General features: G+C 56.0%; 6 protein-coding genes across 6 annotated transcripts; 3 read left to right on the top strand and 3 right to left on the bottom strand.

The window, feature by feature from the left end:
* Positions 1-431: 431 nt before the first annotated feature.
* On the bottom strand, positions 432-4,869 carry JN550_001897 (uncharacterized protein; the record flags this gene model as incomplete). The annotated part of the gene is made up of 4 exons (XM_049313132.1): positions 432-703; positions 763-4,402; positions 4,461-4,640; positions 4,693-4,869. The coding sequence occupies 4 exons, from the start codon at positions 4,867-4,869 to the stop codon at positions 432-434; spliced, it is 4,269 nt and encodes a 1,422-aa protein (XP_049175958.1).
* Positions 4,870-8,088: 3,219 nt separating this feature from the next.
* JN550_001898 (uncharacterized protein) lies at positions 8,089-9,824 on the top strand (the record flags this gene model as incomplete). Its single annotated transcript, XM_049313133.1, has 4 exons — positions 8,089-8,391; positions 8,451-8,608; positions 8,671-9,202; positions 9,255-9,824. The coding sequence occupies 4 exons, from the start codon at positions 8,089-8,091 to the stop codon at positions 9,822-9,824; spliced, it is 1,563 nt and encodes a 520-aa protein (XP_049175959.1).
* A 652-nt stretch (positions 9,825-10,476) lies between these two features.
* Positions 10,477-11,495, bottom strand: JN550_001899 (uncharacterized protein; the record flags this gene model as incomplete). Its single annotated transcript, XM_049313134.1, has 3 exons — positions 10,477-10,942; positions 11,039-11,194; positions 11,386-11,495. The coding sequence occupies 3 exons, from the start codon at positions 11,493-11,495 to the stop codon at positions 10,477-10,479; spliced, it is 732 nt and encodes a 243-aa protein (XP_049175960.1).
* Positions 11,496-12,013: 518 nt separating this feature from the next.
* On the top strand, positions 12,014-13,834 carry JN550_001900 (uncharacterized protein; the record flags this gene model as incomplete). Its single annotated transcript, XM_049313135.1, has 3 exons — positions 12,014-12,067; positions 12,148-12,600; positions 12,671-13,834. 3 exons carry the CDS (start codon positions 12,014-12,016, stop codon positions 13,832-13,834), a joined length of 1,671 nt encoding a protein of 556 aa, XP_049175961.1.
* Positions 13,835-14,581: 747 nt separating this feature from the next.
* JN550_001901 (uncharacterized protein) lies at positions 14,582-20,068 on the bottom strand (the record flags this gene model as incomplete). Its single annotated transcript, XM_049313137.1, has 2 exons — positions 14,582-14,588; positions 14,655-20,068. The coding sequence occupies 2 exons, from the start codon at positions 20,066-20,068 to the stop codon at positions 14,582-14,584; spliced, it is 5,421 nt and encodes a 1,806-aa protein (XP_049175962.1).
* A 2,244-nt stretch (positions 20,069-22,312) lies between these two features.
* JN550_001902 (uncharacterized protein) lies at positions 22,313-23,320 on the top strand (the record flags this gene model as incomplete). Its single annotated transcript, XM_049313138.1, has 1 exon — positions 22,313-23,320. The coding sequence occupies one exon, from the start codon at positions 22,313-22,315 to the stop codon at positions 23,318-23,320; it is 1,008 nt and encodes a 335-aa protein (XP_049175963.1).
* Between the last annotated feature and the right edge of the window lie 228 nt (positions 23,321-23,548).

Genomic DNA, 23,548 nt, shown 5'->3' on the forward strand with positions numbered 1-23,548 from the left:
ACCCCGTTTTCACCATGGATCATTCTCGATCGAACTTGTATGTCAGCAAAGCAAATCGAGAGCGACCTCGCAGCTTTCAATCAGGTCGGGGTCCATCGTACATGTTTGGATACGAGTGTAACTTGGTTCACAGCCCTGAAAGAGTCGTCGGCTACAGGAACAAGACGGTGGCGGGTTTGCGGTTTTTGGTGTCTCAAATCAACCATTCAGTCTGTCTGATACTGAGTAATATCTAATTTACAAAACAGGCCTTCTTGGCTCAGACTCCCGGCAGCCAGATCAATGGAATGCTTTTCATCGCCAGGCACCGTTACGGATCGTGCCATGGCCCCCCCTATGCAGTGCACAAATTCGCGCGTAGGCTCCGGCCTTCCGCATATCTCTAGCATTATAATTCAAACAACGGGTACAGGACGGGCAGGGTCGTGATCCTATCTCCTTGCCATCTGCTGTGCCGTTTGTGCTCTGTTGAGCTCGCTCTGGTATCGGAGCTTGAAACCATTGGTGAGGGCTCTCATATCTGGGTAGGGACTCTTCAGCATCTCGTAGGCATTGGGCATGATCTTGATCGGCCACTTGAAGATCTGGGACTGCTTATTGGTCTTGAAGGCCAGTGTGAAGTATCCCGGGTGCTTCGAGTCGATGCAGATCGTGTAGACGGCAGCCTTAGGGTTGGCGTCCGTGTAGGCTGTCAGCCACTTCTCTGTTGCTGCTGTTAGTGACCGTGATAAGTTGACAACCGCCGTAAGGGGGGATACATACCAATATCTGTGAGACTACCTTTCCGGAACTTGTCGTGGCCGACAAGCTGGTCGACTTTTCGGGCCATGGCCTTGACGTGCTCAACGATGAGTTCATCGAGATCAGAGTAGGTGTATTTGCCGCCTACGCGTAGCACCTTACCCACAGAGAACTCCGAGTCCTTCTGGAGTTCGAGGACATCGATGTGCTGGAAGACACCATCGGCCACCTTCCAGGTGACGGCAAGGTGGTCATTACCCTTGGAGGACGGGCGGATGACTACATCGCCTGTAGCCTGGGAGGCAAGATACTGCTCTGCCTCGAAAGCGCTGAATGGCTTGAACATGGGGTGTTTGATGACCCTCTGAACTCGGCCGGTGACCTTGTCCTTCTCCCGGAGGTCCTCCTTGTCTTTGGCTTCTTGCTTGGAGTCCCATGTACCCGGGTCGTGATCGTAGTGTTTTCTCAACGGACGGCGCACGGCGTCTTCGCGCAATGACAACTTCGCGTTGAATTCTTTGCGGTTGAGTTCGAGGATCTTAGCCTGTACGGTCTGACCCGGGCGAATGATCTCCTTTATTGATACGTTGGTGCGATGGCTGACTTCCATGGCGTCCACGCGGCCTTCAATGCCACAGTCAAGCTTTACGATGACAATCTCATCCCTGACCATACGCACATTTACGGAGACAACCATACCTTCCGACAGCGAGTCCTTTGTCTCTCCGGTAAACATGGTAAATATTTTCTCAGTAGGAACGGCGCTCAACGCTCTTCGTAGTTCCTCGTACGGAGCTTGCAATTCGGCGCGGATCGTTTCAAGCGTAGCACGCTTTCGCTGGCTGTACTTTGATTCAAGTTGCTCCGCGTACTCCTCAAGGATGAGCTCGTTTACTTTGTCCTGTTCATCCTCCTTGAAGAGTTTGCGCACAATGGCACCAGGCCCGTTCTCGTCAGTCTCGGCCTTGACGTCTTCCTCATCAAGCTCCAGAGCGTCGGCAGCCATTTTACGGCCCAACTCGTAATCCTCGGGATGTACTCGAGTGTTGTCGAGCGGCTCAGAGGTTGAGTTGGATGGGTCATATTCCATATAGAGGAAACTGGCGCAGTTCATCCAGACGTTCGGGCCCACAACTTGTAACTTGTTGTTGTCGGGATCGCCAACGAGCTCGTCTCTAGAGTTGACGGCACCTCCGTTGACGTTGATGGCCTTGATAACGGCCGTGGCCTTGCGAGGCCCTAGACCAGCGACGTAGGGCAGTAGGTTGGCGGTGTATGAATCCCCAACAGCCTCATTGATGTCCACGCCACAAAGATTGACCATGTCAACCATCGCCGTTTCCAAATACTTGAGAAGTTTGTCTTGAGGCAGCAAGTTCTGGCACTGATGGAATATGAGGGACACGATGTCCTTGCCCAGTGTAGCATACTCCTTCATGGGGTTTTGCAAATAGCGTGCAAGGCCTACGCAGTACCGTGTGACCGAATGGAGGCTCGAATGTTCTGCGATTGCGCGGGGGCTGTCTTTGTACAGCCGGGCGACCTCATCGTTGACAACAATCACATCCAGCAGTTCGGTTCGGTAGTCGCCAGATTCCGGGTCTTCGAAGTCGGGCCCCATCAAGGCCTTGTCAGCCACAAGACTCTGAACGTCGCGGATGAGCCTCTGGGTGTCGGCAGAGAAACCGCTGATGGCGATGACATCTGGTTTTCTGCGTTCCACAATCTCCACAAAAGCATCCCGTTGGGTCTCATCACGAGCAAGGTTGCCGAACCTGCCTTGCTCTACAACACGGCCGTCTTCCTCCACCCACGCCCAGAATATGGGATCTCGCGCAGCGTCGCCCATGCCATTCGATAGAGCCAGTACCCGGGGTGTGGTTCCCAGAACCATGCCTTTCGGTTTGTAGGGTGCCTGGTCCAACCTGGATGAGTATTCCTCCCGGCATACCTTCAGCAGCTCTTCTTGACAGGCGGTCCTGATGGTTTCCTTCACGCCCCTGGCGATGAGCTTTTCGAGTTTGAAGAATGCGGCATCCAACACTTTCTGACGCTCCTCGTTCCAAGAATCGGCGGCCGAGCTGTAGTTGTCCGACTTGAACTCCGCATCCATTTGTTCACGGAACCTGCGCTCATTTTGAAGACGTAGCTGAACTTCAACGAGCCCTTCCTCCTCGGCCCGCATCATCTTGAGGAATATTTCTGGACGTGGCGCGAAATCGTGGATAGTTTGGTTGATTAGGTACTTGATTTCGTAGTACGGGTGCGACTCGTCTATCCTTCGAAGACCCTTGTCTGTCCGGTGACAACTGAACTCGCCATTCTGGTAGAAGTGTGTCCGGAAAAGCTTGCGCATTCTGGGGTTAATAAAGAGCTCCTCGGCAAACATCTGACGAGCTTGCTGGATGACAGAATCACCCGTGAGGGCATCAGCGTCCGTCAGGGAATCTGCCAAGTCCAAGGGAGCTTTGTCATCATCGTCCACAGGAGCCTTCTTCTCGCCTTTCTGGGCTAATAGATTTTGAGCGAGACGATCGGGAGTGATGCCATAAGCCTGGACGAACTGATACACCTTGCTGTTCCTAGTCCGCTCCCAAAGCGATGTCTTGGTGCCAGGGCGCTTCGTCTCCTTGGAGACTCCATTTATGGCAGCGATGTCTTTCAGCTGAGCGGAGTACTGGAAGTTGAGGTAGTCCTGGAGGTCTTGCAACTCCTCCATGTTCTCCGCTTCGGGGATGAGAGCATCCAAGGTCTCATCCTGGATGCCGGCAGCTTCTCTCAAATTATCCCGCGCCTTTTCGAGACCATTTCGTCGCTCGACAAAGGCACGGAACTTGATGTCGAGCTCCAAGATCCTCCATAAGTCGTCTTGCGTAAGAAGCTTCTCGGCGCTAACGATGGTTTCTGGAGCTTCTGGGTCATGCGCGTGCTCGGGATTAGGCCTTTTCTCGGCGTGGATCAAGTAGTCCTTCCGGTGCTGAAAGACATAGGGAACTTCAAGCATCTCGACAACAAAGTACTCCAAAACTTTGCCAATGGCCTTTTGGAATGGACCTTTGAGGTCGTCGTCCAACCCTTTCTTGGGCCAGATAAGCTTCGTGATCCACTGGGCCTCCTCCTTGAACTGCTCGCTCGTGATTTGCAACGATTTGAAGGGCTTTCGGTCAAGCTGGAAGCGCTCGGGTTCGTCGGTGTTGCGAATAATGTTGTCCTCGTCCGTCAGCAGTTTCTCTTGCAGCTGCGACGGTTCGAAGACGTCCTTGAGCTCTATGTTGGTGTCCTCGTACTTGCTCTCTTCCTCTTCCTCTTCTAGTTGGAGAGCCCAGTCGTAGTCCTCTCCGTTACCGAAGATGGCTTCCATGTCGTCGACAACTTCTTGGTCAAGGCCAGTGCGGTCCAGAATACTTCCAGCGAGGCCCCGGTCGCGTGGCCGGGCCACCTCAGCCTCTTCGATCTGGCGGATACGCTCTTCTTCATCCTGGGGGTCGTCGTCTTCGATAAAGTCGCCCATCTCGTCATCCAGGCGACCGAGGCGGCTTGGACGGCTGTAAGCCCTCTCGTCGACTTCTTCCTCATCGGAGAACATGTCGTCGAGGCCGTGGCGATCGGCTCCGCGGTCCTCTTCGCCTCGGTGGCCCATGCGCAGCCGTTTCATCTTCTTCTGCCACGCCACCAATGTGAGCGAATGTCGAATGATGCATCGATGAAAGGAATCTTACCTTCTCCGGCTGCTGTGGCTCTCCGAGTGTCTCTCCGATCAGGTCGAGATCTTCCTCGTCGAGCTGAGCCTCCTCCTCCCGTTCCTGGCGTCGCTTACGCTTCCGGCGCTTTCGCGCCTCGGTCGAGTCTTCTGCGTCGTCTTCTTCCTCATCCTCGTCGACGATGAAACCTTCGCGGACCTGGCGACAATGTCAGTGTGACTTCCAGGCAAGAAGACCGGGGCACGCTCACCTTAGCCGCCTCCTCTTCATCATCGTCGTCTTCCTCCTCCTCGCTGGAGTCATCGACGTGGCCATTGCGCGCGCGCTCTCGTGCGCGAGCTTCGCCAGTCTCGTCATCGTACGACTCCTCGTCCGAGCTGCCCTCGGAGGCCTCGCCCATCACGAGGTCCCTCATGGAGTTAGACATGGCGGCGGTGTTGGCAGGGTGAGGGCGGGCTAAAGTTAGGATGGGGTTTGTCGTCGGTTGCACTTGTGCCCTCCAGTGATCGGTCGATGGCTGACGAGCAAAAACGGAGATGAAAATGTGAGCTGGCGAAGACGAGACTGCCAGTCGCACCTCAGCCCACGATGGAAACAGAAGAAGAAAAGGACAAGGCAGCAGCAGCGGCAGACGGGGCAACTGCGGTGATGCTGAGGGTGAAGATAGTGGACCAAGGCGAGGTAACGGCTCGTTGCTTGCGCCGGAGCTGGAAAAATGTACCGCGTCGTTCTGGGCGCCGTAGCCTCGCGAGTCGAGGGTGCCCAGTGATTGGTCGCAGGGATAGCAGAATGGTCAAAGCGCCCACCACAGCTCTCGGCTGAGAAGAGGTAATCGATAACCTGGAACTTGACGATGGAAGGCTGAGACTCTGAAGCTTGACACTTCAGTTATTCGCACCTGTTGGACAGTAAACTCATGTCAAGAGTACGCCAACCCTATCGTGCATTGGGGTTGTCTTTTCTTGCACGCCCGTGGTTGTGAAAATATCTGCCGGCAGTACTTGCCTCCAGCGGTCTTGGTGCTTACCTGTCTAGTTATCGCACTTTCCAAAGCACCAGTCACACAAAAGGGGCCCCAGCCCGTCTCGTCTGTATTGGACTGTGATCGATTTTGCTCATAGTCACTCTTTTTGAGACTTCGTGATTGCATACCTAGCGCGCCTACCTGCGGCAACGTCACCTACAACTCTCGGCCACCGCTCGCCTCATCCGGCTGGTCAAATGCGACGTTTTCAACCGATGGCAATATCTCATAATGGCACTAGTGCCTGTATGCGTTGCATTACTAGTTACTGGCTACTCCATGGCGAAAGAAATCATAGTCTACCTTGGTAGGTACGTCTCAGGCGCAGGTATACTGTCGAAGTGGGAACTCTCGTGGTTGGTGTATCTCTCCCCCACGGTTATCTCACTAAAGAGGCATATCTGGAGACAGAGTAGACTCACCGGGGGCGTTGCGGAAGTGAACCGCCTGCATTTCTCGTACACGGTCCTGAGTGTATCTGATTATTCCATAAATGAACATCTTGATCAACGAGCCAGACCTGCCACGCAAGGCGCTGTTTGCGTGGATAGATACTGGGAGAGCGCGAGAGTGTGAGTGAGAGAGTTGCCAACTTCTAACTACATATTCCATGAAGGCCTCCAGGGACCCCTGACGGTCAAGCATGGCCAATCAGGAGCGGTTGCTCGACATGAGACACAGGGCTCGTTTGCAATACAGACCAGTGCCTCGAGGAGAAGCGCCCTTTGGCTTGACCAGTGCACTGAAACCCAGCCTAATTGGTGAGAGGACTATGCCTCTCGAGCCGTAGAAGCTCGAATTCGGCAGTGCCCCATCGACTTGAAGTGCGGTCCAGACTGAGAGGTGCATTAGCTCCCGTGGGATAGAGCGCTACACCGGCCCCTCAGCCTCCAGAAAATCACTCTGGCACTCTGGTGATCCATGACCCATGTAAATGGAGAGAAGAAGGGGGGCCGCCGCCAACCAGCATGCACCGGGACTCGGAATCCCCAGTAATCGGAAACTCCACGATCATCCTATGTATCTTGTTCACTCAAGGTGCAAAAGGGGTGCCCACCCCTGAATGATAAATTTTCCCTTGTATCACAGGACCCAAACAAGCTCTTGACTGCACCATGGCGGCATGGCCCCCGTTGCGAGTCCAGTCGTCTGATCTTGGCCAAGCTCGCAACACCCTTTTCGCAAACCCTTGTCTTGGGGGCGCTTCCACTGCCCCGCGCTCCGTCTGTGTCTATCTTTCTCTCTGTGTCTGTCTGTCTGGTGTTTAGTTGGGGCGGCCACCGGGGCCCATCATGTCACGGCTGTAGACGCTTCGACTCTCGAGGTTTCATATCTCACAGGATCCGGCACCTCGCCATCCAGGTTCGGGAGGAGGATTTGGGTGCGAATCTCTAACTAGTGTCTTCGTCATCTGGCTCGCTGCGACCTGTCATGTGTAGTATCCCCGCCGACGCAGACAATCTTTGTGTGTTTGCATGGCTAGCTGCAGCTCATCCAATAGTCGGAACCACCAGCGACTGTGCCATCGGCCTGTGAGGACCCATTGGAATTTGGAACCCGACCAGTCGACCTGGCGACTAACAAGTTAGACTGCCCGCCACCATAGAAAGCGACGTCGCTTCTGACAAGTGAACTCGTATTCTGGACCTCCAAGCCCGGGCCTTGCCTTCATACACTCTGTACACAAAGAAACGGGCACCGGAGAATTACTGTAGCAGGCATCACTCGCCCGTCTCCTGCTGCTGTATGTAGGTATTCTTCAACTGCTGCCGGCCCCGGGTACGTGAGCACACAGGTACATACATACATACATATAGACATACATACATACATGCGTCTACGGAACCCCTCCATCCAACGTGCAGCAACATCTCTCTTGCAGGAACTCTGAACCAGACTTTACCAAGATTTGGGGGCCCCCCCCCTTTCTTTGAAGATACGTCCCGTCTGGGTGGCAAGCCGATTTGGTCTGCCCATCCCACGCTACAGGGCAGTGGAACATTTAAGGGTTCCAGTGGGACACCCGGCCTAGTTAGCAGACCCAGGCAGGCCTGCTACTGTTTCTAGGAATTAAGAATCCCACCTGGGCAGCCGGTCTAAGTTAGGTCCCACTCCTCGGCCCTTGCGCAGCCCACCTGCACCCGCCGTGCTGGCCGACTGGCGCTCATTCATTCATCCATTCATTCACTCGTTGCATTGCTGATACCCGTGGACCTCAACCAACTCAACTGCTCGCACTGCTCTTGGCCCGGTGCATCACAGCAGCTCGAGCAGGACGACAGCCCCCTTAACGGCAACGTACTCACAGATCGTCGCCCAGTTGCGATCCACAGGACTTTTGTCGGCCGCATCTCGAATTCCCTCCTGATCCACGGCCCCTGCCGTTGGCGACTTTGGGTTGCGAGGGGCACCATCGCCTGCGTTGTATTGAACCGCTCAGGGCCGCGCCCAACCCACACCTGATCACCGGAACGTGGGATTGACGGGCCCCCCTTGCCTGCGTATATATACGGCGGAGGCTCTGGCTCTGGCTCTTGCTTCTTGCCATTTCTACCGAAGCCGGCCCCGTCTTGCGCATCGGCTCCCTTCGAGCCCATTCATCGTCCCGCCCACGCCGCCGCCATGGCCGACCCATTTGCCCCGCGCTCTATGAAGCGCAAGAACGTCAAGGGTCTGGCGCTCACACCCGCCGCACCCAAGGCGCCGCCGACTGCGAGCACGAACAGCCGCGACCAGGGCGCCAGCTGGGGCACTGGAGGCTCGAAACACGAGGACGGCGGCGATGCTCAGCTGGAGATCGGCATCGAGTTCAACCTGGACCTGAGACAGGAGGACCTGGAGATAATAAAGGAGCTGGGCTCGGGCAATGGAGGAACCGTGAGCAAGATCAAGCATCTCCCCACGGGAACTACCATGGCCCGCAAGGTATGTCTTACTCTGCTTCCTGACAACCGGTCCAGCAGCTAAGCAAAGACAATGGCTAGGTCATCCACGTCGAGGCGAAAAAGGAGATGCGGAAACGCATCGTGCGCGAGCTCCAGATCATGCACAGCTGCAACTCCAACTACATTGTAACGTTTTACGGCGCATTCCTCAACGAGCATAATGATGTTATCATGTGCATGGAGTACATGGATGTTGGGTAAGTCGGATCAGAGCAGCATCCTGCGCAGTCCCGAGACGTTTCTGACCGGGCGACCACAGATCCCTTGACCGAGTCTCCCGCGTCTTTGGGCCCATCCGAGTCGATGTGCTGGGCAAGATTGCAGAGGCTACGCTCGGCGGTTTGACCTATCTATACTCGAAACACCACATCATGCACCGTGACATCAAGCCCTCAAACATCTTGGTGAACTCACGAGGATACATCAAACTATGCGACTTTGGTGTGTCGGGAGAGTTGATCAACTCGATCGCAGACACGTTCGTCGGCACCTCGACCTACATGGCTCCCGAACGAATCCAGGGCGAGAAGTACACGGTCAAGTCGGACGTCTGGAGTTTCGGCCTGAGTATTATGGAAATGGCCATCGGCAAATTCCCGTTTGCCGCCAGCGAGCAGCTCTCTGATGGGGATGGTGCGCCTGCTGGTATCCTGGATCTGCTACAACAAATTGTCCACGAGCCTGCACCCAGGCTGCCGAAGAGCGACGCCTTTCCCGCTATCTTGGAGGATATGATTCAGAAGTGCCTTTCAAAGATACCCGACGAGCGCCCGACGCCCCAAGAGCTCTTTGTAAGTAATTATGCTCTAATGAAATGGTGTCAGACAGGCTAACATCATGCAGGACCGCGATCCTTTCGTGCAGGCGGCGAAGCGGACGCCTGTTGATCTCAGAGCTTGGGCTGTTGGCCTTATGGAGAGGGACAATCGCAAGTCTCATTTGGCACCCCAATTGTCACCCGCGACGCAGGACCTGCTCAGGTCGAGTGATTCGCCAACAAACCACGGTGAGCACGGTCCAGCCTTCACCCCCACGTCAGGCGAAATACCCATTGCGGGCATGTCTGGTATGACCATCTCCTCTCCAAGAGATCAGGCACACAACCGGTCACCCACCAGGAATGGCATTGGAAGTATTGGACGAGCCGCGGGTTCCAGTGTCCACCCCGGACTGGGACAGAGGTCGGCCACGTCAGGGTCCGTACCTAAGATCGGGACCCCTGACTTGTCGCATCCAGCCAGTGCAAGTGCAAACCAGGCCACTTTCTCCATGCCCGGTCGGGCCGCCCCTCCAGGTGGACCTCTACCTCCCCCACCACCTAGAAAGGAGACGCCTGACGAGCTGAGGAGAGAAAACCGCCGGCAGGCTACCTTTGGCCCTCCTTCTAATGGATACGGCCACGCGGGCTACTAGGAGCGCATGCATGGCGAAGCCAGCCCTGTTTGTTTTGGTCACATCAGCGTTTCCTCCACCCCATCTTGATCTGCGTGTATGCATGAAGAGACTTCACCATGTCCAGCATTGTTTGGCGTATATCCTTGGTATGGTGACACCTCCTACCATCCTAGTCTTTGGAGGGGCCGGTCTCACCTGGCGACATTCACATGAGACACCGTCCCCGGCCGTGAAGCAGGAACCGTTCTGTGGTGTGAAGAGGTAGTAAGACATGGGTCGACGAGGGATTCATGTTGAGCGGTGAATATAGCTTCCGGGTTCGTTCCCTGTTTGTGGGTAGTGTGCAGCTTTGGCAAGGCGGAGTCATCATCATAAAAGGAGATGGAACAATCCGACTTGTTTAGACACTTCCTCCTCAAAAGTAGTACTGGGTCGAGGTTCTATATACTACGTGTCCGTCCACCAATCTATTGACCCGAGCCATGCCCAGCAGACTCCGCTGCTGTTCCACTGCCTCTATATTGGATTCCTGAGACACTGTCCGAGATGTGCCTGGTGATGGGTGGCATGGATACTTGCCCGCTCAAGGGCAAGCCGCCGTCCTGTAGACCTATGGTCATGGACATCCCTTGACGTGGGGAGCCGCTTGATTTTGCACGCGCAACACAGGCTACGGCATTTCCCGACCAATGAACCCGTCCTCCAAGATCACGGCCAGGTCATCCAACCGCTTGATCACCAGATCCGTATGCTCGTGCTCGGCCAGGTGCTCGTTCGCCGGGTTTACCAGCAACACCGTCGCGGCACCGGCCCTCCGCCCCGCCGTCATGTCGTCGATGCTGTCGCCAACCATGATCAGGCCCCTGGCATCGCCAATCACCTCGTCGTCGTCCTGCGCCGCCTCGCCGACGGGCCGGCTCAGCCCCCAGCTGCGCGCGATGAACAGGATGCCGGCCGGGTCCGGCTTGGGCGGGCGGAAGTCGCGCGTCACGATGGGCGCGAAGACGGAGCCCGGCAGGAAGCGCGTCAGCAGGTGCGTCACGGGCCCGTCAAAGTTGCGCGTGCAGATGCCCTTGCGCACGCCGCGCTCATCCAGGTACCGCATCAGGTCCGTGAGGCCCGGCTGGGCTATTTGTCTGTGGGTTTCTGTCAGGTCGGGGTCGATGCGGCGGAGTGATATAGGGTTTTGTTGAGATGATAGCTCTCAATCTCGTGGAGCAAGGAATACTCACTTGGCCATCTCCCGGCGCTCGATGGCCCGGATCGACTCCATGGCCTCTTCTTGCTTCGAGGCCGGGGTGAGGGAGTAGATGTGGTCCAGGATGTCGATGGACTTGGGTATGCCCAGAACGGAGCGCATCTCGGTGAACATGTGGTTTTGGGGCTCGCTGTGTTCATCCATCATACTGCGTTAGTGATATGGTAGTCTCGTCTATGCAGGCTCATAAAAAAGGGGATTTCATGATATGAAAACTCGACTTGAGGGTTTTGGTTTATAAAGATCATGTACGTCACTGCTTGGGGATGAAATCGAATTCGAGGAACAGGGGTTAGATCATAGCTCTGAGTGCCTACTTACCATAAGGTCCCATCTACATCAAAGACTACGCCCTTCAGCTGAGGCACACCGGTCGTCTGGGCAGCGCCATGCTTGAGGGGAGCAAACTGCCGTCGACTTGCCTGCGCCATCGAGTGTAAGAGCCGGCGCATGAAAAAAAGAGATGGAAACAGAGGCTACAGTCTACGAAGTAGATTCGGGGTAGAATACGTATGCACTGGGAACATATGTGGACAAGCAGCCCCGGGAGATGAGACTGTGTATTCCACGATCTGAGAGCGTCTCATTAAGCTCTGCCCTCTCCCGCTGGATCATGGAGCGCCGAACGGGGCGCCGAGTTAAGCAGCGGGACTTCGAGTCACCCTATTAGTATGCAAGTGGCCCGTGCACCCGGTCCGTCTCGGCCGCCAGCTGCTGAGCCACGGGACGGAGCTGTGGACAAGCTGTCATCCATGTCATCCATGTCGTCCATAGCCCCGAACTGAGCTGCGAGCGGGAGGTGGCCGTGATACAGTCCAAGTCTTGAACGTGACACATCACAATACCAGAAGCACCTCTGCTCCCAATTCCAGCACACAGACTTTGGAACCCCTACGCGACCCCGTATCTGCAGTCATCTTCCCCATATACACCAGACAATCGCAGCACAATGGCCGACGACGAGAAGACCAAGGCCGAGAAGCTCGCGGCGGCCAAGAAGAGGGTGAGCAACGCACCGCATCGAGACGGACCCAGCTGTGTCTCGTAGATCAGTGACTGACTGACACAATTCGTGACCCACAGGTCGAGGAGATGAAGAAGAAGAACAAGAAGAAGGCGGGCGGCGCCGCCAAGAAGGAGAAGGAGGAGCCCAAGCCAGACGAGGCCGAGGCCACTGAGGCCGTTGCAGAGGCGGCCGACGAGAAGGAGAAGACCGAGGCCGCCGAGGAGCCCTCGGAGCAGCCGACGTCGCCCAAGCAGACGCCCTCGCAGCAGTCCAAGATGCGCTCCGCCTCCTTCCGCGCTGGCTCCATCTCTGGCGGAGGGCCGCTGTCGCCTTCGGCCGAGGGCGAGACAGCCGCCGACATATACCGCAAGCAGGTCGCCCGCATCGAGGATTTGGAAAAGGAGAACAAGCGACTGGCCAAGGAGGCTGCCGACTCCGAGAAGCGGTGGCAGAAGGCCGAGGACGAGCTGGGAGAGCTGAAGGATTCAGAAGGCAAGACAGCTGGAGGAAACGACGAGGTAGAGAAGCTGGTATGCTATCCTTAATCTTCTCCCACCGAAACTAGCGTGGCGCATATTCTAACGCATCTGCACTCTGCAGCAAGCTGAAATCGCCGCCCTCCAGCGCCAAAACACACAACTCCAGTCCGCTGCTGCCTCTCGTCGCAGTCATGGCTCCTCGCCGTCTATCTCCACAACATCACCGCCCGCCGCCGAGCTCCAGGCCCAGCTGGCCTCCAAGTCAGCCACCATCGAGAACATGGAGCTCGAGCTCTCGCGCCTGCGCGCCCAAGCCGAACGTCGCGCCAGCGAGGGTGGCAGTGACAAGGAGCAGATCAACGCCCTCGAGGAGAAGCTCGCCCGCGCCGAGCAGGCCGCCACTAAATCGACCCGCGAGCTGCAGGACCTGAAGCGCAACCTCGAGCGCACCACCGAGAAGGCCGTCAAAGAAGGCAGCAGCCGCACCAGCGCCGAGACCAAGGTCCGGTCTCTGGAGCAGGAGCTCGAGACGCTCAAGTCCGAGAAGGAGGAGCTCCAGAAGAAGCACGAAGCCCTGGAGAAGAAGGTCGCCGCCCTAGGCAATCTGCACAAGGAGAACGACTCGCGGACGCAGGCGCTTCGGCGCGAGAAGGAGGCGGCCGAGAAGGAGGTCCTCGAGTCCAAGAACAAAATCGAGCGCATCGAGGCCGAGAACGCCCGGCTGCGCAAGAAGGACGCCGCCGAGGGCGGCGGTGACGACGACGACGTGGACGCGCTCGAAGACGAGGGCCGCGCCCGCCTCGAGAAGAAGGTCCGCGACCTCGAGGCCGAGATCTACGATCTGCGCCGCGGCATCTGGCACCAGCGCCGCCGGGACATGGAGGCCGGCGCCGAGGACGAGACGAGCGCCAGCCCCGGCGGCGGCTTCACCAACATCGACCTCTCGGGCCCGCTGTCCCCGAGCTCGGCCCGCAAGCAGTCCCAGCAGCAGAAGGGCTTTGGCGACTACTTCGCCTCGGGCCTCAACGCGCTGACGGGAGCTGCCCAGCCGCAGACGCAGGGCCCGCATGCCCACGCCCATGAGGACGACGGGCTCCTCGAGGACGACGACATGGACTTTGACGAGGACGCATTCCGCCGCGCGCAGGAGGAGGATGCCAAGCGGCGCATCGAGCGCATCAAGGAGATCAAGCGCGGCCTCAAGAACTGGGAGGGCTGGAGGCTGGACCTCGTCGACTCCCGGCGCGGCGGCGGGTACGGCGTCGGCGAGGTGTTCGATATTTGAGCGTGCGCCGGTTATTTTGGGTTTTCTGGACCGATACGGCACTCTAACAAGGGAATGATTGGGGGGATTGGCACCGTGCGGTAGGGAGGTTTCGGTCCGTCCGCAGGCGGCTTGGAAAGTGGTCTCTGGAATGGATTATGCGGATAGAATATTGTACGAATAAGGACATTTTACACAAGACAAAATGAAAACCTACTGGATTTGCAGTATTTCACCGAGACTTATGCCTTCCCCTGTCGATCACATACCAAGCTGCTATATTGCACGAACCAGAGAGTTTCTGCACCATGACCCGGGCTAAGACTGTTCAATGATCCCTCCGTGTATTTGATATTAAAAATGGCTAGTAATATACTTGGGTACGAAAGAACGCCTTCTGCCGAGAGAAGAGGTGAGACACAAGGTACGCTATCTATATACAAGACCTCTTAGAACTCTTCCGTCTAAGGGAAAACGGGTCGGGTTGAATGAAACAACAACGAAAGGCAAATATAGCCGCGAGGGCGGCTTCTAGAAAAGAGACCGTCCAACTCCTGATTTTTTAGGTGCAAAACGCCTGTGATGTGGTGTATAGCATGATACCGAACTCCATTTAGGTATGCAGGGCAAAGCGCTTGGCTAGCTTCGTTTGAAATGGTTGCTCTTGTTGGGGCCTGGTGGTGTTCGTACGGACAGACAAAGAAGACAGGGGTTCTGTGTTTGGGGCAACAGACAACTCGGGCCTTGGAGGGAGAAGGGGAGACACGTTCAGTCGCTGCGAGACAGTTAGCATACTCGTGTTTATTCTGGAATACTGGCGCTTGGCTTGGGTAGGACTTACTAAATCTCCTTGGGCGCCAGCAGGTCCGCCTGATAGAGCCAGTGGTTATCCTTCTCCTCACTCTCGAGCCAGTCATAGGGGAACTGCACCAGGTGGCCCTGGATCATGCCGCACAACTCTTCCGCCTGCTCGCGGCTGAGCACGTCGTATGGGAACACAGGGCCCCGACGGCTGCCCTTAGTAGTAGCACGGCGGCGGCGGCGTGTCGAGCCCATGCCAGAGTTCGGCGCCGCGTAGATGCTAGAGGTACAAGGCCCGCCGCCTTGAGACGACGTCGGCTTATCTGTGGACGAGAACGTCGTGCGCCGTTCGCGGCTGTTCTGAGTATGAGAACCTGCCGCAGCCAGAGGCTCCAGGTGGCCCTCGGTCTGAGGCTGATCAAAGGCTGGGAAAGGCTGCACAGGTGAAGGGGCCTCGGGGGCGTGGCTATTCGCCTTCTCGTTCTCCGTATTGAGACTCAGGGTGGGCTTCTTGGGCTCCTCCTGGCGATCGTGCTCACCGTGGGCTGCTTTTTCATTCATAGTGTCCTCGTTGGAGATCACAAACTTTGGGTTTGTGTCGGGCTTGAGATGTTCCTTGGCCGCGTTGGCCTTTTCTGAGGCGTTCGCGAGATCTTGGGCGGCCGGGGGCACAGCAACGCCAGCGCCGGCACCACCCTGATGACTTATCTGGGACTTGACTTCTGCCTCTTCATCGCTCTTTTTACGACCTGACATGCTCTCCTGGAAGCGATTTGCATAATCGTCAAAGTCGTGATATTCCTTCCAAGTGAGGACCTCACTGTCTGGCATGCAGCGGAAGATACGACGGTACAACTTTGTATTGTTGTCGGCGACTCTGCACCAGACGTCATCCCAGAAGGATGGATTGACGGGATCTCGCATAACATCGAAACCGATAATGGCAGGCCTGATGTCTGCTGCCAGAGGGTTCAGCTGCTCATGAGTGGGGTTTCCACTGGCGTCGCGGTGCAGAGGTGGACCTCCGATATCAGTGTCATCGGTCAATGGCAATTGCGGGAGTTGCGTTAGATGCGTCAGTCCCATCTCGGCTGTAGTCCGACGGACCATCATTGGTGGAGGTGGCAATTTGACGTCGACCTTGGTGCCATCAGATGACAAACCTGACAGGCCGTCCCTGACGGCTTTGAGTGCTGAAAGACTCGAGTCACGCTTTCGCTGGGCCACACTCGTCCGTCGCGTGGGAGATTTTCCACTAGATGAAGACGAAGACGAGGACGTGTAGCCGTGGTCATGAGTCTTAGCTTCGTTGTTATAACTGTGGCCGTGTGAATGGCGCAGCCCAGCGCTCGAGTTCCTGGCTGCTGAACTAGGAAACTCGTCGGTATCATAGATCCGGCTCATCTCTGCCTCATACTCCTCATCGGTGCCTGCGGAGGCTGTTCTCTCTTGTTCGGTGATCTCGTCAACATTAAGTCCGAGATGTTCTCTCATCAGTCGCATGCGAAGCGAATGGGCAAAGTGACCGACAAGGTAAGGCTTGCCTGCCATGGTGGAATCCACCATCTTGGTGTCGCGAACAATAGCAGCACATTCAGAGTCTCGGCTGCCTAGCATCGATCGCTCGTTGATATTTGCGGATCCAATAAGCACAATTCGATCATCAACAATGATGGTCTTTGCGTGGATATACAGCTGCTCCGTGACGAGACTATCGTTCGCCAGTTTGCCCCATTGCCTCAGACTGAAGAAGGAAATGTATTCCTCGGGGTCAATGCCAGCGGCCTGAAGACGACCAAAGATGGAGTGAGGGCCCCGACAAATACTGCGGTACTGAAACTGCATAATCAGCCGCACACTGCTCCCAGAATCCTGGTCAACGGTATTCTGGAAGCCGGGCACGAGGGGGATCATGATACAGCAACGCCAGTCCTCGTTCTTTTCATGTGCTCGAATAATTCGCTTAACCAAAGCATCGCCGATACGGTTCACCACTTTGGTATTGAGTGTCTCAGTGCTTGTGATGAAGAACTGGTTCTCCATGTACACAAAGTGCTCTGACTGCTCTATGAGATTAACATAGGCCGTCTGGATGCTGTGTTCTGTCACATCTTTGGGGAAACCCAGGGACCAGTCGCCAGCTGAGCGCAGTATCTGTACTTCGCAGGTCCCTGTGAGGCCCAGGTTCTCCAAATCGGCTTGGTTGGCGTCCGGTGGTGGCAGCAGGAAAGGCATGGGCCGGGTCGGCTTTCGCTCTCTTCGGAGGTAGTTCCACCGCTGAATGAAATGGCGCGTAAGATCTCTCGCTGGCTGGCCGACAACCTGCATCGAGATATCGTGCCATGGCATACGTGGAACCTTGCTTCTATCGTACATCTCCTCATACGGCTCATTAAGCCTGAAAAAGTCAAGAACACGTGGATTGGAGTAATCCTTGCCGGGCCATAGCTGGCAATGTTCCGTATCTTTGGGCGTCTCTCCGTCTGGTTCGTAGCCGGTTGGCCGGTCATCCGTTAGGTAATGCTGCGGACTGTCCCAACGACCAAAGCAGAGATCAATACCACCAACGAATGCTACGTCGTGGTCGACGATACAAATCTTCTCGTGATGTGCATAGAAGAACTGGTTCTTCTTGAACTGATTCGGCGATCTTTGGACCATGATATTGGGGTGCAAGTTGTGCAAAGCATACTTCGTATACTCGGAGTCAATGGGAATAGCTTGTTCGACATTCCTGTAAATAATCACGAAGACCTTCACCCCTTCTTGAGCCTTTCTTTGGAGGAGTCGATCCAACCGCCACTTCTGACTGATAGCTGCAGGGCGTCTCATGTAAAGCTCCGGGCTCAGCCACCAGTCATGGATGTAAATAACATCCTGGGCCATGCTGATAGCACGCGACACGTTCCACATGTAATCGCGACCATCGACCAACCACTGGGCGAAGGCACCGCTCCTCACAGGGGCGAAACTGTCGAAACGATGCTTCTGGTGCCATTCGGTTTGCTTCAACATCTCTTTGACTGAAAGCTCGAACTGCTGCATGATCCTCTCTTTTCTTGAGTAGAGCTTGATCTTTCGTTCGGAGGTGTAGATCTTCAACGTATGATGTTTTCCTGATGACGCTGTTTCCTCTTGAGCATGATCATCGTCGGCAACGGCCTTGCCCTTCCCTTTGCTAGCGTCCGAGTCTCCAATTGCCATCGCTCCAAGCTGCTTAAGTTTGTTGGTCTTGGATACAATTCGGAAGCTGGGGTCAACCAAATAGACGTCGTATATGTTCATAGTCGAGGGCGATTCGGCGACAACGATGTAGTTTTGCCGGACTAGGAACCACTTGCGGGAGTGCCGAGCAATGACCTTTGAGGGCGTGAGCACACGCCGGAAGTCTACACCTGCCGACGACTGGATGTGCAAGAAACATTCCTTGCCATGGTACGATCCCTCTGCGGCAAGACGTACGCCGAGAGCGGAGAGTTCGAGGAACCGGCAGAGACGATTGGCATCAGCTCGAAACATGAGCCAATGTATCATTTCTTTGAGATACTTCTCAAGCTTGTTTCTCTGCCTCTCCACGAACTTGCGTCTCATGATCGCTGCCTCCATTGCTGCCTTCTGAGGATTCAAATTCGACCCTTCGGGAAGTTCGCCGAGCCCAGAAGATTGACGTCTGATGCCTAACAGGTTGATGCGGGACTTCTTCCGCCTAGCGGTCCCGGGTCTATCCATCTCGCTTGCGGTACCCTCGGCAGCAGTCATCTCACCAGCGGTCGCTTCGGCCACCGCTTCGTCGATCCGACCGTCAGCGCCTTTATCTTCGTCTTCCGAGTCTGCCAGCCCAAGACCTCTCACACTTCTGAGATATGGAAAGGCCGTCCTTGGGAAATGAGGCTGCTTGGGTTTGTTTTTGGGGTTTACCGAGGTTTGGAGGGGATTCTTGTCTCCAAGTGACAACCTGTAGCGTGTATGGAGCTCAGCAATCTCGTACACCGAGCGTTCAATAGTCCATGTCATGCGACTTGGTCCACTGCCATATTCCAACGCAATTGTGAATATCGAATGTCTCTCGCTGTGGCCCTTTTCCTTCTCCCCCTTGTCCGGCTGGCTGTTGATAATCTTCAGCTTCAGCTGCTCGAGGAGCACTGGGATACGTTTGTACCCGTGCTCATCTCTTTGCAGCATGCTGGCGAGGATGACTACCGCGGGTGTCACGGCACGAAGCTCGGCCATAAGTTCCGCAGACTTGTAATAGTCGAATTGCTCATTCTTCCTTTTCCCACTCAGCATCTTGAAAGTGCTTTTCACCTGCTTCCATCGTTGCACCCCAAAGGTAGTTGCTCTGTCGGCGCCGAACAAAGGACGTTTCGGAGTTGCCACGCCATCAATGTCGGAGCCTCCGCCGAACATGTCAGATATACGGCGTCTGTGGCCAGGCATTCTTGGCTGAGAACTTTCGCCGTCTTGATCCTGCTCCTGCCTCGTGTGGCTGATCCAAGAGTTACCGCGGCTCCACCCCCGGCGGGTACCGACCAACTGATCACGACCCTCGCCTTCTGAGAGACCGGCGCGATGCTCGGACGCGTCAGGCATTGTGGACCGACGAGCCAAGGTACGAAAGCGGCCCTCCATGGCAGGCGAGTCGAACTCGTCGCCGATCCTAGGTGTGTTTTGAGCAGATCGGATATCCAGGTTCTTGAGCCGGCGGCGCATCCTTTTCCTTTTGTTCGGCTTCGCAGCTTGCCGGGCCGCGCCCTCATCTCCACTTTCCTCCACATCGGCGTCGCTACCTTCTTCGTGGGTAATGGTGGGTATGCGGTGAGAGCGCGACATGACTGGAGAGCTGCTCGTCGACGCTTGAGGAGTGTCGGAAGTAGCAAAAGGCCGCGGGGTTTGCGAGGGCCCGGCAGCAGTCAAGGCCTTCAGTTTTGACATTAGTCTTTCTCCACGAGACCGCCCTGACGGGTCCGCATCCCAAGAATCATGCCTTGTGTGCGAGTGTATGGAGGGCGGGTCCAGAACTGTGTCTGCCCTCGCGAACTGAACGCTTCGCCGGCCCGGAGCGGGGGAGGCACCATCAAGCGATGGCGAGATATCACCGTTCCCGGAGCTTCGGGCAAAGAAGTGTCTTCTCGGAGATGTGGGAATCGCTGAGGGCGGCAGGCCTGGGGAGCCGTTGCGGGAGCCGTTGCCGGAACCCGAGACTGGCGATAGGTCTGCATGCGGCAGTCCCCCATTCAGATAGTCATATGCCTCGTGAGATTCTTCCACTGGGGTCTCGGACAGGCCACCATTGGGACTGAGGAAATCGCTTGTATGCGTCCTGGTAGGCGCTGCTGGACCGCTCAAGGCACGTATGAAGGTCGGCCGATCGATGGCTCGCGAGGGAGTCGGACTCGTGGCGTCTTGATCCTTCGTCCTGGGCGACGGCGAATCATGGCGATCCGGCCCCGACATGGTGGTCTATGTGCGGATTGTACAACCCAAGCCTCTCGGATCGCAGCCACCAATGTCTCGCCTCGGTAAGGGGGAAAAGTTTCGCAGGTTCACGTCTGTCTGGGTTTCCACTGTGGCTGCACACGCATGTTGGCAAGAAGCTGGACCAACTTTTCGGATGAAACGGGTGAGCTGCAGGTCGAGAGCTCGGCCGCACAGGAGCGGTGACACGGTCTCGCGCGTGAGGATGCTGGGTCTCGTTCAACCTTCGAAGCTGGCAGCCCTGAAGCTCTCAGAAGGAAGCCCTGGGGCTGGCCTGAAGTTACGACTTCACAGCCGATCGTGTCGACGCAATTGAGCGCTCGTGGCGCAGGCGTTGCGACAGCTGTACGGTCACATGCAAGGTTCGCGAGCTCTACCTATCCGTACAGGGCAGCACGTGGGCTGGCAATGGAGTGATGGTGGGCAGCTCGAGAAACGGTTAAGGTATTCGGACAATTCCCAGCCTGGCGTGACATCCCCTTTCCAGGAATCCCACGTTTAGGTCATGGGCGAACCGCGTCGTTGGCTTTCGGGCGCTGGGATCAGCGGGCAGGCCCACTGAAAGCTACCGCCCCTGAGCCAATTAGGTCTTGTCTTCCCTCCACCGGGGCTCCCCCCAGTGCGGCAGGGCCCCCAGATGCAGGATGACCTGGAGGCTCAATGGCAGACGGGGGTCAAGTCAATGACACCCGTGTTGCCGTGGACCTGGCTCCGAAAGAGGCCGCCATAATCTACAACGGCTGGTAGTAGCGGAGCCGCTACCACTGCTAAGTTCGCTACTGTGTAACTTGCTACATGTGGGAAGGCATTCACTCGAACACTTCGCTCAGCAGCTGGACCGGCTGACACGCGTAGCGAAATTGCACCATGAGCTGGCGCCGTCTGCTAGCGTGTGCAGGCCCAGCCAGCTAGCTTGCTGTCAGCGGTTCGTATGGCAGCTCCGTCATTCGCCCTAACAGCAACTTACATGGACGAGGAGACCGCCTTGCGTCAGAGTCCAGAGAGACTGAACAGGTTCCGCTCCGACAGCATGGGCATGGGACACATTCAGCTTGAAGAGGAACAAACCTCGATGGCTAAGATGCGAGTGGCTCCATCATGATCATGTGTCGATGCTAGGGGCTAGCTGCCTTGGCGTGTCCAGAAAGAGCTGAAGTACATACGATGTACGGGTAGTTTGGTTCCGTTCAGTCTACCACAGTTTTCCAGTATTACCAATTAAAAAGGGTCATAGAGAGTGGTGCCAGCAGGCTGGATCTCAGGCAGTGGTTTATGTGACACAGAGCAGATAGGTACGTGACGAGACAAATTATGCCCCATCTATATATAATGCATCGTGGCCCCCGAGTCTGTCCCTGCTAGCAAACCCTGCAATTATCCTCCAGGCCTGTACTATATCGTGTCACTGGTGCGAGCGAGGGTAATCCTTACGAGCGTAAATTAGGCAACCCGTTCCTTTTTGGGATCGCTTGCTTCTAGAAACGGTCTTGACATTCGCGCCTCACCCGCTCGTGCTACTCGGAGAAGGGAACATCCATATAGCATCATGTCTAGAAGCCGTTGTAAGCTCTAGGCCGGTGGGGACTGCTGCCCGTCATCGGCAACATGGCAACCTACTCGTGCCGGCAGAACCAAACGATACCGAGAATAGTCCAATCGGCCGAGTCTAGTGGCTAGCTCTGTTGCATCCCCCAGATAGACCAGCACGATCAGGCCAAAGCGCTGGTAGAGGCGCCGCGTCCTTGGGACCGATCTCTGCATGATACGATATCGCGAATCCATTTCCAGAGATAGCGGCGGGGTTCGTGCCATCGTCAACGTGTCAGACAGAGCAATGCAGGTGGAGAGGCACAGGGATCTGGCTTGCTACGCCATATCGAGATGCAACGCCTGTGGGCTCGAGGGCGAGGCTCCCCTGTTCCCACCAGCCTATCCTGAAAGAGAACCGTCATTTCCGGGGTCACCAACTCTATCGCAGAGGGGTGTTTTCAGCTCTCTTCGCGCTCAGCCAGTCTTGACTCTGCGTGTGCCGATAACTTAGTTATTCTCGACATGTCCCCCTTCGCCCGGGGCCGCCTTCTGCTCTGTCCCACATCGATCCAGCAATGAACCGCATGCCGCAGGCCTCGGATGTCACGACGAAAGGATAGATATACGATGGGTGGTACATGAAACCTTGGGAACGAACTCACGCGCTGCAATCTACGAACATATCAACCAACGATGAAGCGAATGGCATCTGCCAAATCAAGTGGGCCTTCCTCCTCCGGAAGCATGACGTCGAGGAGTAGAGGCGGGACGGAGACTAGCAATGACAGCGTTGTGTCTTCCAGAGCCGCCTCCGTCGCCGAGAGCTCGTGGTCCACGACCAGTAGAGTCACATCCAGCACGGAGACCGACGCATCACCAACCGATCCGCCAAAGGAGCTGTGGTTCAAGACCCTGAACCCTTATGCGCCGGTCACAGTTGTGATGCTGCATCTGTTGTTCAGTTCGCATCTCGAATGGGCTCATGTATGGCCCAAGTTGACGGAGTATCACCTGCTCATCCCGGATATGCCCCATCACTCGCGATCACGATCTATCAAGCCGTTCTCCTTCGCTCTCGCGGCAGACCTCATTGCAGACATGATCCGCAAGCATGCCCATGGCGGCCGTGCTCATCTGGTCGGGATCTCCACGGGCGGTTTCGTTTGTCAGGAACTGGTGCGACGACACCCAGATGTGGCCATCAGCGTCTTCGCATCTGGCTGCAGTCCTCTGCGCGATTTCTGGCTCAACATGTCCAAGCGCCCAAAATTAATTCACCTTGGCCTGCTGGCTATGTTGCACACGCCCAACAACATGTTTCTGAAGGTATCGGGTTGGAGTCCCGAGCTGCAAAACAACGACTTGGTGAAAGAGGTCAAGCGCAATACCACTTCTCGCTTGTCCGAAAGAGGGAATTCAGACACGGCAGCCTTCCAGCAGGAAGCCGTGCAAGAGGTCGCGACAAAAGGTGTCAGGATATGCCTCGTAGCCGGGGGCAAGCAAGACGATTTCGAAGGGACAAGAAATACCGGAAGAGATTATAGGACGCTGGGTACGGGCGAAGCACAGCAATCGCGGGCTTATATCGTGCGGGAGGCCATTCATGCATGGAATCTGCAGTACCCTGAGTTATACGCCAAAGGTATCCAGGCATGGATAGAGAAGTGGCAGATGCCACCAGAGTTCGAGTTGCTTGAGTAGCGCAGAAACGCCAATAACGAAGTAATACGTGGGTGGCAGGATACGATTAATAGCACAGCATCAGCATGGCGCGGAGGATATACCCGACCGTAATAGGGAAAGGCGATCGAAAGCCTGGATGGAGTTATGATGGATGTATTTTGACTGGGACCACTCATTTTCGAATCTCTACGTAGTAATACAGACTGGACCCGACGAGTACCGACAGATCAGATTGGGTTGCATGCA

Source organism: Neoarthrinium moseri (assembly GCF_022829205.1).
Source record: "Neoarthrinium moseri strain CBS 164.80 chromosome Unknown scaffold4_Wmoseri_CBS_16480, whole genome shotgun sequence".
Lineage (NCBI taxonomy): Eukaryota > Fungi > Ascomycota > Sordariomycetes > Amphisphaeriales > Apiosporaceae > Neoarthrinium > Neoarthrinium moseri.